The sequence below is a fragment of the Coregonus lavaretus genome (genome assembly GCF_964263955.1).
Source record: "Coregonus lavaretus genome assembly, chromosome: 14".
Taxonomy (NCBI): domain Eukaryota; kingdom Metazoa; phylum Chordata; class Actinopteri; order Salmoniformes; family Salmonidae; genus Coregonus; species Coregonus lavaretus.
In genome coordinates, this window is record NC_140001.1 from 31,393,241 (window position 1) to 31,408,793 (window position 15,553).

The 15,553-nt window shown below is 43.0% G+C and overlaps 1 protein-coding gene across 1 annotated transcript; it reads right to left on the reverse strand.

Annotated features, from left to right (window-relative positions):
- Nucleotides 1-529: 529 nt before the first annotated feature.
- On the reverse strand, nt 530-10,174 carry LOC311141565 (DNA polymerase beta). The gene is made up of 14 exons (XM_084176932.1): nt 9,979-10,174; nt 9,472-9,529; nt 9,236-9,302; nt 8,983-9,057; nt 8,764-8,822; nt 8,578-8,627; nt 8,365-8,416; nt 8,146-8,200; nt 7,957-8,030; nt 7,704-7,773; nt 5,716-5,802; nt 5,350-5,417; nt 5,054-5,193; nt 530-3,314 (listed from the first exon to the last, which is right to left on the reverse strand). The coding sequence occupies exons 1-14, from the start codon at nt 10,037-10,039 to the stop codon at nt 3,220-3,222; spliced, it is 1,011 nt and encodes a 336-aa protein (XP_084033058.1). The 5' UTR covers nt 10,040-10,174; the 3' UTR covers nt 530-3,219.
- Between the last annotated feature and the right edge of the window lie 5,379 nt (nt 10,175-15,553).

Here is a 15,553-nt window from a genome sequence, read left to right on the forward strand (position 1 = left end):
TTCGCTGGTATTTCTCGCTGCAATTTATTTCAGCCCATCATGCTTTGCGGTTCACACGTCGTTGGTTTCCGTGGCAACCGTTGTGTAATTGTAAACAACATTAGCAAAGACAGTACTATTATTAGGCAGTACACAGACTCAGACAAAGGCATGTAGCTAGCTAGTTAAATATAAGTCTATATTTAAAAACGCCTCATAATATGGACGACTTATTCCACACAAACCGGAAGATACGTTTTGTACGTCCATTATGGACAGGCCCAGCAAGGTCCGCCAGAGGGCGCTAATATTATTCTTGACCTCGTTTGTAGTCACTGAGGACTCTTGCGGACCCTCTTGCGGACCTTGGGTGGCTGACCTGAAAACATGTGCCCAGTCTTGAGTTGCTCAGACCCATCGAAATAGATTATATTTCTATGCTCAGACAGGCAATTTCCCAACTGGGTACCTGGGTCTATCTCCTGTATTCAAATACACTTAATTTACTCTGACAGGGTGATCTTTTCAATGAGCATTGGCTAGGAAAATGTCAATGTTCTGTAATTTTCTTTATTTCACTCACCCATCATTATAAACAATGGAACACATTACTTAAATACATCTAAGTAGCTATACCTATAGTGATAAGACCATCATGACATATACACATATGCACCATTCGCTTAATTTCTAACATAGGTTACTAAAAACACAAAATAAATACAATTTGTTGTTAGCTAACAGTATCAACATAACACCTTCCTCGATAATCTTGAGTAATTTTTTTGGGGGGTGGGGTACCATAAGGTTAGTTACTTTACCTCTCCATGTCCAGCTTTACTCAGAATAATAGTACAAAAGTTAGGCCATCTCGACATGTTTATGGGCACCATTTATTCCCTAGAAATCACGAGGATAGAGCTCAATTACAAACAATGTTATATTTCCACCCATAAAAATGCAGAACTATATGTAACATAATATCCATTAATCACTAAGTGTTTTCATCTTGGAAGTAACTTCCTCTCAAAAGCATGATACATGTCTCCCACACATAATAAATATAAAACCGGACAGTGAGTGAAGGAAACAATGTAAAAAGATGCTGCAGGAGTGACTAGTCAGGCATACTAAAAAGATCTGGCATTGTCCTAACAGTAGCCATATGCTTTAGCCTGGTTACCAGTCTGTTTCTGCAGTCAAGGCAACATTGTTGCCTAGCTAGCCAAACAAGACAGTGACAAAGCAGTAACAGACTGACACACTGTGTTGCTGTTCGACACACAAGTTATTTTAGCACAATTAAAATATATTTGCATGATTCTGCTGAGTGATAGCACTGTAAACAAATAATGTCTTGGCATTGTCAGAGAGTAGAAATCTCTGGCAATGTCATCAAAAAACAGATAATGCATGACAAGAGTTAGAGTGTTTGCAAGTACAGTTGAGGTCAGAAGTTTACATACACTGCAGTTTTTCACAATTCCTGACATTTAATCCTAGTAAAAATTCCCTGTCTTAGGTCAGTTAGGATCACCACTTTATTTTAAGAATGTGAAATGTCAGAATAATAGTAGAGAGAATGATTTATTTAAGCTTTTATTTCTTTCATCACATTCCCAGTGGGTCAGAAGTTTACATACACTCAATTAGTATTTGGTAGCATTGCCTTTAAATTGTTTAGCTTGGGTCAAACGTTTCAGGTAGCCTCCCACAAGCTTGCCACAATAAGTTGGGTGATTTTTGGCCCATTCCTCCAGACAGCTGGTGTAACTGAGTCAGGTTTGTAGGCCTCCTTGCTCGCACACGCTTTTCAGTTCTGCCCACAAATGTTCTATAGGATTGAGGTCAGGGCTTTGTGATGGCCACTCCAATACCTTTACTTTGTTGTCCTTAAGCCTTTTTTCCACAACGTTGGAAGTATGCTTGGGGTCATTGTCCATTTGGAAGACCCATTTGTGACCAAGCTTTAACTTCCTGACTGATGTCTTGAGATATTGCTTCAATATATCCACATACTTTTCCTTCCTCATGATGCCATCTATTTTGTGAAGTGCACCAGTCCCTCCTGCAGCAAAGCACCCCCACAGCATGATGCTGCCACCTCTGTGCTTCACGGTTGGGATGGTGTTCTTCGGCTTGCAAGCCTTCCCCTTTTTCCTCCAAACATAACGATGGTCATTATGGCCAAACAGTTATATTTTTGTTTCATCAGACCAGAGGACATTGCTCCAAAAAGTACAATCTTTGTCCCCATGTGCAGTTGCAAACCGTAGTCTGGCATTTCTATGGCGGTTTTGGAGCAGTGGCTTCTTCCTTGCTGAGCGGCCTTTCAGGTTAAGTCGATATAGTACTCATTTTACTGTGGATATAGATACTTTTGTACCCGTTTCCTCCAGCATTTTCACAATGTCCTTTGCTGTTGTGCTGGGATTGATTTTCACTTTTCACCCCAAAGTACGTTAATCTCTAGGAGACAGAACGCGTCTCCTTCCTGAGCGGTATGACGGCTGCGTGGTCCCATGGTGTTTATACTTGCGTACTATTGTTTGCACAGATGAACATGGTACCTTCAGGCGTTTGGAAATTGCTCCCAAGGATGAACTAGACTTGTGGAGGTCTACCATTTTTTCTGTTGAGGTCTTGGCTGATTCCTTTTGATTTTCCCATGATGTCAAGCAAAGAGGCACTGAGTTTGAAGGTAGGCCTTGAAATACATCCACAGGTACACTTCCAATTGACTCAAATGATGTCAATTAGCCTATCAGAAGCTTCTAAAGCCATGACATTTTTTTTACCAAGCTGTTTAAAGGCACAGTCAACTTAGTGTATGTAAACTTCTGACCCACTGGAATTTTGATACAGTGAATTATTGGTCTGTAAACAATTGTTGGAAAAATGACTTGTGTCATGCACAAAGTAGATGTCCTAACCGACTTCCAAAACTATAGTTTGTTAACAAGAAATTTGTGGAGTGGTTCAAAAACGAGTTTTAATGACTCCAACCTAAGTGTATGTAAACTTCCGACTTCAACTGTATATTTGAAATTATAAATGTTCGGTCAATCTGTGGGAGAAACCTCAGAACAACTTAAAGACCAACAACAAGGTTGTCCTATTTTTCCCTCCTGGGAAAACAGACACCAAAATAAAAAGAAACCCTAAGACAAACACCTACATAATTTTCAGCCTTGTTTGCAGTTAAATAATGTGGGGATCAAGTGTCTTTCATCCCTTCTTTCACTCGCTGCGTTCTTTGGGCTCTCTGTATTTCCATTGGATGTAGTCAAAGATATCCTTCTCACTGTCCACCATCAGAGGCTCCCCAGCCATACCTACAACCACAGAAACAGACATTAACTACCTTTGCTGTTTAAAAGTCACTTTAAACAGTTGGCTAACCCAACAGTTAATGACGGAGAGATGGATACGTTGCTGAATTTCAGTAAATAAGATACAGGTGCCTAATACAAAACCAACCTCTAGACACTTGGATCTTAAGGATTCACTGCATGCCTTCCGAAAGTATTCATTGGCCTACATACAATACCTCAATGTCAAAGTGGAATTATGTATTTACAAATCAAATTTCAAAATGAAAAGCTGAAATGTCTTGAGTTAACAAGTATTCAACCCCTTTGTTATGGCAAGCCTAAATAATACGTTCAGGAGTTAAAATGTGCTTAACAAGTCACATAATAAATAGCATGGATTCACTCTGCGTGCAATAGTGCTTAACATAATTTTTGAATGACTACCTCATCTCTGTACCCCACACATACAGATAATTGTAAGGTCGCTCAGTCGAGCAGTACATTTCATACACAGATTCAACCACAAAGACCAGGGAGGTTTTACAATGCTTCGTAAAGAAGGGCACCTATTGGTAGATTGGTAAAAATAAAATAAAGCAGACATTGAATATCCCTTTGAGCAGGGTGAAGTTATTAATGACACTTTGGATGGTGTATCAATACACCCAGTCACTACAAAGATACAGGCGTCCTTTCCTAATTCAGTTGCCGGAGAGGAAGGAAACCACTCAGGGATTTCACCATGAGGCCAATGGTGACTTTAGAACAGTTAGAGTTAAAATGGCTGTGATAGGAGAAAACTGAGGATGGATCAACAACATTGTAGTTACTCCACGACACTAACTTAAATTACAGAGTGAAAAGAAGGAAGCCTGTACATAATAACAAATATTCCAAAACATGCATCCAGTTTTCAGTAAGACACTAAAGTAAAACTGCAAAAAATGTGTTTAAGAAACTATGTCCCAAATACAAAGCATTATTTTTGGAGGAAATCCAACACATCACCGAGTACCACTTCATATTTTCAAGCATGGTGGTGATTGCATCATGTTATTGGTATGCTTTTCATCGGCAAGGACTAGGGAGTTTTTATAAAAAGAAACGGAAAAGCTAAGCACATGCAAAATTCTAGAAGAAAACCTGGTTCAGTCTGTTTCCAACAGACACTGGGAGACAAATTTACCTTTCAGCAGGACAATAACCTAAAACACAAGGCCAAATATACACTGGAGTTGCTTACCAAGAAGACAGTAAATGTTCCTGAGTGGCCTAGTTACAGTTTTGACTAAAATCGGCTTTAAAATCTTTGGAAAGACTTGAAAATGGCTGTCTAGCAATGATCAACAACCAACTTTTTGACAGAGTTTGAAGAATTTAAAATAGAATGTGCAAATATTGTACAATCCAGGTGTACAAAGCTCTTGGAGACTTACCCAGAAAGACTCACAGCTGTAATCGCTGCCAAAGATGATTCTAACATGTACTGACTCAGGGGCGTGAATACTTAAGTAAATTAGATATTTCTGTATTTCATTTCTTCACCGAGGTCCATAGAGCCGCACAAAATTGTTTATATTTCCTCGCCGTCAAAATGTGCAAATATTTGGCAATTGTTTTTAGATTATATCTAGATTCCATTTTTTTTACTCAAAACGTGAGCCACATTTTATCGGCTCGCATCCCGTATGTTTGACACCCCTGGTCTAGGAATAGGGGCAAGGGGTTGATTTGACTGCTGATCTTTCAGCATGACTCACCAGTGACCCCCACTGGCCGGATGGTGTACTCGTTGAGGGTGAAGCCTTTCTCCAGAGCATGAGTTCTCATGTTCTTATTGAAGATGTCACTGCCAGTGAAATACAGCACACCACAGTAATACTGGTCCTTAGGAATTAACCTGCAGTGAGATAAGGGAAATTGTATTTCTGTTATAGCAAGGTGAACGAAAAGATAATCAAATGTCGTTGAAAGTGCTCCATCTGACCATCCTCCAGGCAACAGAACCACGTGATGAGGTGCATTTGTGGAGGTAACTAGCCAATTAGCTACCAACCTGATATCAATGCGTCTGTGAAGATATTCCTCCTCGTCTTCATCATTCTGCTGCAGCTGGCAGACTCCCTAGAGACATATCATATCAATGACCAGGTGGTTGCGGGGTAGGAGACATTCCTAGCTAAATAAAGATTGAATAGATCAACTTTCTGACTGATTAGACTAATTCTGCTGACAGACCTCAGAGAGAGCAACGATCACAAAAATAACCTGTGAGCCATCTGCTTCAACGGTTGCTTCCAATTTAGTGAAGTACAGACCCTTGCTGCACAAAATACATCACCAATGACAACATAAAACATTTTAGTTACTAGACAGATTAAGCAACATTCCTTGCAGCTAGCTAGCCACAAGCAGTACTCACCATGAATTTGGTGTCTCCTTTGGACAGTGTGTCTGTAATGAACCCAATGGATTCAAAATGCTCCACCACGGCATGGAGAAGTTTGGGCTGGAAGAGGAAGAGCAAAGAAAGGATGTTATGAGCATATGCAAGTCATAAGAGGTCTCTTCTGTTGAATGCAATGCCTTTGGACTGTCATTAATGCATGCACTAAACCAGAGCATCATGTTATCCATAGCAAATAACAATGTATTCATATTTAGACTAGTAAACTGTTAAGCACTTAAATGGAGATTGCACTAAGGAGTCAACTGTACCTTAGTATCAGTGGTGGTCAGTGCCGTTTAAGATGAGGGAGGACGCTAATTTCTTTAATGAGCTTGGCCTTTTTTCTATTACAGCATATTGGATGACTGTCATTCATATTCCATTCACCCAGTTTAACGTCGACAGGTTTATGTTACTACATGATACTGACATTTTCCCTATACCCATCATGAGGTTGCTACAACCTAGCATAGGAATTCAACATAGGTGCACACAGGTTGAGAGAAAGATTTGGAGTGACAGACAGTGACACATTCAATACCACCTTGCACACTCTTGCCTGCATCTAGCTGACCTAGGGTGTAATCATTAGTCCAACAGTTGCAAATGAGAGTTTCTATTGGACAAATGAATGTATGTTTATCCCCGTTTCGTTCCATTTAAGATTTTTTTTCCCAACAGAATCAGCAGAATGAATACACCGCTGATCACACGCAAACAGTTCACTTTCATAGCCACATACAAACAGCTCATTGTATTCCTTCTCGCATCTAAACGCACTCCTCCTCTCACCTTTTCCCTTCGCTTGTGGACTTCAATGCACAAAACATTAGCTGTCTGTGACCAAGCCAAACCTTCATACACTACATGACCAAAAGTATGTGGACACCTGCTCGTCGAACATCTCATTCCATAATCATGGGAATGAATATGGAGTTGGTCCCCCCTTTGCTGCTATAACAGCCTTCACTTCTGATAAGGCTTTCCACTAGATGTTGGAACATTGCTGCGGGGACATTCTTCCATTCAGCCTTCAAGAGCATTAGTGAGGTCGGGAACTTATGTTGGGCGATTAGGCCTGGCTCGCAGTCAGCGTTCCAATTCATCCCAAAGGTGTTCGATGGGGTTGAGGTCAGGGCTCTTTGCAGGCCAGTCAAGTTCTTCCACACCGATCTTGACAAACCATTTCTGTATGGACTTCGCTTTGTGCACGGGGGCATTGTCATGCTGAAACAGGAAAGGGCCTTCCCCAAACTGTTGCCACAAAGTTGGAAGCACAGAATCGTATAGAATGTAATTGTATGCTGTAGCGTTAAGATTTCTCTTCACTGGAACTAAGCTCGAACCATGAAAAACAGCCCCAGACCATTATTCCTCCTCCACAAAACTTTACAGTAGGCACTATGCATTCCCCTGGCATCCGCCAAACCTTTGAGTCAACTACTCACCACATTTGATGCACTGCAGTGCTAGCTAGCTGTAGCTTATGCTTCAGTACTAGATCCATTCTCTGATCCTTTGATTGGGTGGACAACATGTCAGTTCATGCTGCAAGAGCTCTGATAGGTTGGAGGATGTCCTCCAGAAGTTGTCATAATTACTGTGTAAGTCTATGGAAGGGGCTGAGAACCATGAGCATCCTAGGTTTTGTATTGAAGTCAATGTACCCAGAGGAGGACGGAAGCTAGCTGTCCTCCGGCTACACCATGGTTCTACCCTACAGAGTGCTGTTGAGGCTACTGCAGACTTTCATTACATTTTAATCAATTATTTGGTGACGTGAATATATTTTGTATAGTTTTATCTAAAAAGGATAACTTTAAAATGTTTCACTATTTTTATTAAATTCACTGAGAAGGATGGTTCTCCCCTTCCTCCTCTGAGGAGCCTCCAAAGCTTAGTATATGCTAAATCAATACAATGCCAAAGCAGCAGTTGGCATTGTGGAGTTTGGTAGTTACCTGTTTCTCATCCACAGAGGTGTAGTTTGGGTGGGTCAGCAAGATATCAATATCCCCACTGGATTCAGCACCTGCAGGAGGGAATGCAGGAACAGATCAATAATGAAGAAATGACCTCAAAGAAGAAAATCACATGCATAAAAATCTGTCTTCCCAGTGCAATCACTTCCTTGATCATACATGAAAATTGCACATGTAAACAGTACACACAGAGTTAGTAATAGTAAAAACCACCAAGTACATGGTGGACTCCCCTCTCCTGTAGCTTCCACAGATTGTCCCAATGTACTCAGTATCCACCAACTCCAGCTCCTGCAGAATGAGAGTCTGGACAAACACACAAGAAGCGTAAGACAGCGGTAAGAGTAAATACATGCCATTCTAACCACTTCAAAAAATGCAATCAGAATTGTTTTCTCTCACAATAGTAATTTCACCTCACCTCCATCTTCGTCATCTCAGCTCGTGGAATCCTCTTCTCAAACTCCTCAAAGTACCTACAGCGGGCACAGAGCAGCGTCACCCACAAGCCACCAAGCATGCAAAGGAAACTTACATTGGAATGTATGAGTCACCAACCAATGATGCACATAAAACATTAGCAAAACACTTACATTGGTGCATGCAGACTGAGCAACTGACATAGGAAATCCATACTTACTTGAGTCCAATCTGCTGATGATGATTGAGCTTGTGTTCAATTTTCTTCAAATCTAAAAATCACAACAGTGTTAATGTAGTCTAATAACAATTGAAGTTCCTTTTGAAATTGTATGGCATTCCTACATATCCTCAACCCCTTTACCATATGCACTGCAGGCTACTCTGGTATATTCTTCTAAATGTAAAAAATAGCTTTAAAAGTTGGGCAAACCTTCCAGAGTCTTCACTCCCTCATCAAAGAACTTTCTGGCAGCAGCAGGACTAGTGGAGGAGGAAGAAATAGTTAACTGCTCAGGTGTCTTAAATAAGGGCTGGAACAAAGTAATGCAGAACGGTAGCTCTCCACCCAGGGGCTAGGTTCAGGGATTGGGTTTAACAAACAATACAGAAGACATACCCAATACCAGTGACTCTTGTAAGGAAATTGATGGAGGAGCTGGTGTCATCATTACGAATCTGGGAAGATAAACAATCCATTAGCCTGCATCAAACTGAGTGAAATTAATAATATAATAATCATCTTTAAAAGGTTATTTGTGCATTTTGTATTGTGGTCACAGGGGACAAAGAAGTGAGACGGCAGAGTTCACTGTCCTTGCATCCCTCAAACACTCACCTTTTCCAACTTCTTAAGTGTTCCTGTTTGTAAAAACTCATCTATCTTCTTAGCGATCTCTTTTCCAACTCCATCCTATTTAAAATAGATTAACACAATATAAAGTATAATGATGTATTGTTATGGTACTTCACCAGTGAGCATTGGCTGTAATCAGATGAGCTTTCAAGTCAATCAACTACAATTGACCACCGCTCTAACAGCACTGTACTGTCTGTGACATCTGTTTCTCTCTCATCACTTATGCCCTCACCAGTTTCTTGGCCTCTTCCCCATTTTTGATCTTCTGGGGGTACTTGGAGATCACTGAAGCTGCTTTCCTGAAGAGCACAGTGGCACAACACAGATAAAGTTATTTACAGTAATTGAGGGAGTAAACGGGGCATAAATAAAAAAAAAGATATGTTTGTATGGAGCCAGACAAATAACTTATACAGATGCCTGTTGTGAAGGGACACTCATCCCTCACTACACTACACTACCTCTTACCTGTAGGCATTGTACTTGTGTATAGCTCTGTTGACATTCCTCTCATAGTTGGCCAATTCTGGGAGAGAAAGAAACAGATACAATAGCACACTCACTCACAGGCTTCGCATATGGAAGAAACAAACTCTAACAGATAATATTGGAGATTAACAGGCTATTAACCATGAGCACCACACATGCTCACATTCTATGTCACCAATGACAGGCTGTGCAAAGGTTTTTTAAATGTGTGACGAGTTTGACACAGCCAGCATCATACACACACAGCTAACGTTACAAGGACGACTAGGGGTTAGATTTTAAAGATCGAATTAAAAGCTCAATCTAGCTACCATACTACTAGCAAGTTTGCATTCGTGTTTCATTACTAGCTAGTAAAAAGCTATCAATATTACGTTGCGATATTTGGTTGCAAATGAAGATAGCTAGCAAAGAAGCTAGCTAGCTAACCTATCAATTATGAGCTAGCCAGCTGTCGTTAGCTAGCTAGCACGCCTCTTGGCTTACCGGTAAGAAAGTCTGTTATTCCCTCGTTTGGGGATTCCTGTGGCGCTTTCCTTTTACTCATCTCTGTATTCAAGCTTTCCAAAAGTATATTATATTCTTATTTTACTTGCTTACAAGTAGTGTAGCCAAAACAGCCTTTGCAGCCTGCTAGCTATTATTAACAGGGGTAGCCGAACAATGACGTCCACTACAAGAGGGCAGGGCGTGCGTGACACGTCACAGAAATCGCAAGCAATGTATCGCCTAGGTCTTCTTCTTCTTCTTCTTTTGTGGGTTTTATGGCGGACTACAACCCAAAAAGTTGTATTGCCGCCACCAAATGGACGGGTTGAAGAAAAAAAACAAGGTTAAAAGAAAATCCATGTGATAGGGAAACTAACTTAATCTACCCAAATAAAAATTGTACATTAACAAAATAAAAACTCCCGCTGCTTCCTAATTTCAAATGTCAATATCTCCCTTCTCAGGCTCTAGGGCCTGAGAGGGTGGTACGGCTTGTGCCAATATTCCATGTAACTCCTCCGCCGAGAAATCGTTCAGTCCCAGGAACCGCTCCACCGCACCCACAATGATATCTATCTTCCTGGACCTTCTCCCCACCTTGGAAGTGCCATTAAATCACCATAGCTATAAAGGCCACAAAGTACACCTTCTTAAACTTTAAAATGTCAGGGTCCTGCTGGTGAAAAGCAACCCCTGCAGCCTGCAGTGAAGGCCTATCCACCACCATGGACTCTTCAGGAGCACCATTCAAACCTTCAACCCTCTTAACAGCTGCTGCATATTAAATGCTCTGGGCAGCCCTGACTTTGGCCACCTCATTCTCTTTCCGCCTTGTCAGGCAATCGAAAGATGTTTAAGAGAGGAATTAAGAATTTAGTTTCAGCGTCCTATTAGATTGTGTGTGCATCAAGGATAAAAAGTGCACTAATTGATCCAAACCAGTCAGGTTTCAGGACTGGTCATTCAACTGAGACTGCTCTTCTGTGTCACGGAGGCTCTACGCACTGCTAAAGCTAACTCTCTCTCCTCTGCTCTTGTCCTTCTAGACCTGTCTGCTGCCTTTGATACTGTGAACCATCAGATCCTCCTCTCCACCCTCTCCGAGCTGGGCATCTCCGGCGCGGCTCACTCCTGGATTGCGTCCTACCTGACCGGTCGCTCCTACCAAGTGGCGTGGCGAGAAGCTGTCTCCGCACCACGTGCTCTCACCACTGGTGTCCCCCAGGGCTCAGTTCTAGGCCCTCTCCTTTTCTCCCTATACACCAAGTCACTTGGCTCTGTCATATCCTCACATGGCCTCTCCTATCATTGCTACGCTGACGATACACAACTAATCTTCTCCTTTCCCCCTTCTGATAACCAGGTGGCGAATCGCATCTCTGCATGTCTGGCAGACATATCAGTATGGATGACGGATCACCACCTCAAGCTGAACCCTGGCAAGACGGAGCTGTTCTTCCTCCCGGGGAAGGACTGCCCGTTCCATGATCTCGCCATCACGGTTGACAACTCCGTTGTGTCCTCCTCCCAGAGTGCGAAGAGCCTTGGCGTGACCCTGGACAACCCCCTGTCGTTCTCCGCTAACATCAAGGCGGTGACCCGCTCCTGCAGGTTCATGCTCTACAACATTCGGAGAGTACGACCCTGCCTTACACAGGAAGCGGCACAGGTCCTAATCCAGGCACTTGTCATCTCCCGTCTGGATTACTGCAACTCGCTGTCGGCTGGCCTCCCTGCCTGTGCCATTAAACCCCTACAATTCATCCAGAATGCCGCAGCCCGTCTGGTGTTCAACCTTCCCAAGTTCTCTCACGTCACCCCCGCTCCTCCGCACACTCCACTGGCTTCCAGTTGAAGCTCGCATCCGTTACAAGACCATGGTGCTTGCCTATGGAGCAGTGAGGGGAACGGCACCTCCGTACCTTCGGGCTCTGATCAGTCCCTACACCCAAGCGAGGGCATTGCGTTCATCCACCTCTGGCCTGCTGGCTCCCCTTCCTCTGCGGAAGCATAGTTCCCGCTCAGCCCAGTCAAAACTGTTCGCTGCTCTGGCACCCCAGTGGTGGAACAAGCTCCCTCACGACGCCAGGACAGCGGAGTCACTCACCACCTTCCGGAGACATTTGAAACCCCACCTCTTTAAGGAACACCTGGGATAGGATAAAGTAATCCTTCTACCCCCCCCCCCCCCCCCCCCCAAAAAAAAAGTATAATTGTAAAGTGGTTATCCCACTGGCTATAGGGTGAATGCACCAACTTGTAGTCGCTCTGGATAAGAGCGTCTGCTAAATGACGTAAATGTGCCCTTGAGCAAGGCACTTAACCCTAATTGCTCCTGTAAGTCGCTCTGGATAAGAGCGTCTGCTAAATGACTAAAATGTAAAAATGTAAATGTAAATAGGAAGATATGTACCGAGCCGGCTTTTCCTCCTGCAAAAGTATACTGGAATTCAACATTTAAAAACATTAATTGGAATGCGTTATGGAATTTAAATAAAAAGTATTGTCACTAACAAAGTCTGGGCAGCGTCTTTTAAAAGGATTCACTTAATTTATCCAGGTACTGTCAAGATTTACAATTGATATTGATGAAAAGTGTGTGTTTTGTCAAATTGAGAATGAAACTAAGTAATTTGTTGGCCAGTTGAATCAGCCGCTCTTTCCTCCTGTGCGACATGCTTCGTCTGTGCTCACTGAATACGTTTTTCAATGTTGAAAAAATAGTTCTCGCAAATTGTCGTGGATGCTCCGAATGTTAATCCGAGCTTCAATGCCATCATCACCAGCAGTGGTTTCACTTTTTCCACACCACATCCATAAAGGTTTCATTCTCTGGGTGCAAGGCACACAGAGCCTCAACAAGTTAGCTGTTTCGTTCGTTAAATGTTCCTGATATTTCTCCCAGTACAGCATCCAGAGTGCTGAAAATGTTTACTCCCTCTCATTATCCTTTTCTTGCTGGCCCACTTGTTTCGACCACATATTCTTTCAGATTACTACTCACTACTCTTTGCCGTTTGCTTGGAGCAGGGGTGTCCAAGTGTGCTTGTATTTCTCCCATAACTCATCAAACTGCATCTGCCTTGCAGGAATATTCCAGTCACTCTCTGCTTTTGAACCACGCGCTACAAAATGCCCGTTTTCTCCCACAGTACAGGCGGGTAGGGTATTTCCCCAGACAAACCTGCGCTGGCTCCTCATCACCGAGGTCGTCAGGCACTAATGGAGGCGTCGGTGCTTGTAATGTACTGGCGGTGCTGCAGCTAGGTTCGGTCTTGGCGGCTGCAGGCCCCTCCTCGGGTTGGTTACCTCCTATGTCATCAGGCTGCAAGATGGTTGCGCAGGTGCCTTTGCTGCTGGGCTCGGAAAACACCTTGTCCGGAGAAGACAAGGTGAGCGCTACCATCAGTCCTGTGTCATGCCAACAGTAAAGCATCCTGAGACCATTCATGTGTGGGGTTGCTTCTCAGCCAAGGGAGTGGGCTCACTCGCAATTTTGCCTAAGAACACAGCCATGAATAAAGAATGGTACCAACACATCCCCCGAGAGCAACTTCTCCCAACCATCCAAGAACAGTTTGGTGACGACCAATGCCCTTTCCAGCATGATGGAGCACCTTGCCATAAGGCAAAAGTGATAACTAAGTGGCTCGGGGAACAAAACATCGACATTTTGGGTCAATGGCCAGGAAACTCCCCAGACCTTAATCCCATTGAGAACTTGGGGTCGATCCTCAAGAGGCGGGTGGACAAACAAAAAACTACAAATTCTGACAAACTCCAAGCATTGATTATGCAACAATGGGCTGCCATCAGTCAGGATGTGGCCCAGAAGTTAATTGACAGCATGCCAGGGCGGATTGCAGAGGTCTTGAAAAAGAAGGGTCAACACTGAAAATATTGACTCTTTGCATAAACTTAATGTAATTGTCAATAAAAGCCTTTGACACTTATGGAATGCTTGTAATTATACTTCAGTATACCATAGTAACATCTAACAAAAATATATCATAACACTGAAGCAGCGAACTTTGTGAAGACCAATATTTGTGTCATACTCAAAACTTTTGACCACGACTGTACAGTGCATTCGGAAAGTCTTAAGGTCCCTTGACTTTTTCCACATTTTGTTACATTACAGCCTTATTCTAAAATTGATTAAATACCCCCCCCCCCCCCCCTGTTTTTGACAAGGCAAAAACAGGTTTTTAGAAATGTTTGCAAATGTATAAAAAAACAACTGAATAGCACATTTACATAAGTATTCAGACCATTTACTCAGTACTTTGTTGAAGCACCTTTGGCAGCAATTACAGCCTTGAGTCTTCTTTGGTATGATGCTACAAGCTTGGCACACCTGTATTTGGGGAGTTTCTCCCATTCTTCACTGCAGATCCTCTCAAGCTCTGTCAGGTTGGATGGGGAGCGTCACTGCACAGCTATTTTCATGTCTCTCCAGAGATGTTCGTTCGGGTTCAAGTCCGGGCTCTAGCTGGGCCAATCAAGGACATTGAGACTTGTCCCGAAGCCACTCCTGCGTTGTCTTGGCTGTGTGCTCAGGGTCGTTGTCCTGTTGGAAGGTGAACCATCGCCCCAGTCTGAGGTCCTGAGCAGGTTTTCATCAAGGATCTCTCTGTACTTTGCTCCGTTAATCTTTGCCTCGATACCGACTAATCTCCCAGTCCCTGCCTCAGAAAAACATCCCCACAGCATGATGCTGCCACCACCATGCTTGACCGTAGGGATGGTGCCAGGTTTCCTCCAGACGTGACACTTGGCATTCAGGCCAAATAGTTCAATAATGGTTTCATCAGACCAGATAATATTTTTTATCATGGTCTGAGAGTCCTTTAGGTACCTTTTGGCAAACTCCAAGCGGGCTGTCATGTGCCTTTTACTGAGGAGTGGCTTCCGTCTGGCCACTCTAACATAAAGGCCTGATTGGTGGAGTGCTGCAGAGATGGTTGTGTTTCTTGAAGGTTCTCCCATCTCCACAGAGGAACTCTGGAGCTCTGTCAGAATTACCATCAGGTTCTTGGTCACCCCCCTGACCAAGGCCCTTCTCCCCCGATTGCTCAGTTTGGACAGGCGGCCAGCTCTAGGAAGAGTCTTGGTGGTTCCAAACTTCTTCCATTTAAGAATGATGGAGGACACTGTGTTCTTGGGGACCTTCAATGCTGCAGAAATGTTTTGGTACCCTTCCCCAGATCTGTGCCTCGACACAATCCTGTCTCGGAGCTCTACGGATAATTCCTTCGACCTCATGGCTTGTCTGTGGGACCTTATATAGACAGGTGTGTGCCTTTCCAAATCATGTCCAATCAATTGAATTTACCACAGGTGGACTCCAATCAAGTTGTAGAAACAGCTCAAGGAAGATCAATGGAAACAGGATGCACCTGAGCTCAATTTCGAGTCTCATAGCAAAGGGTCTGAATACTTATGTAAATAAGGTATTTCTATAATTTTCGCTTTGTCATTATGGGGCATTGTATGTAGATTGATGAGGATTATTTTAGAATATGGCTGTAACGTAACAAAATGTGGAAAAAGGGAAGGGGTCTGAATACCT

What these genes read in the sequence shown, in the direction of transcription:
- LOC311141565 (XM_084176932.1), bottom strand. Translation starts at nt 10,039, where the DNA reads ATGAGTAAAAGGAAAGCGCCACAGGAATCCCCAAACGAGGGAATAACA. An exon ending in AATAACAGACTTTCTTACCG is followed by an intron (nt 9,530 to 9,978) that starts GTAAGCCAAGAG and finishes TTTCTCTCCCAG; the next exon opens with AATTGGCCAACTATGAGAGG. An exon ending in CCGGCCAGTGGGGGTCACTG is followed by an intron (nt 3,315 to 5,053) that starts GTGAGTCATGCT and finishes CTGTGGTTGTAG; the next exon opens with GTATGGCTGGGGAGCCTCTG.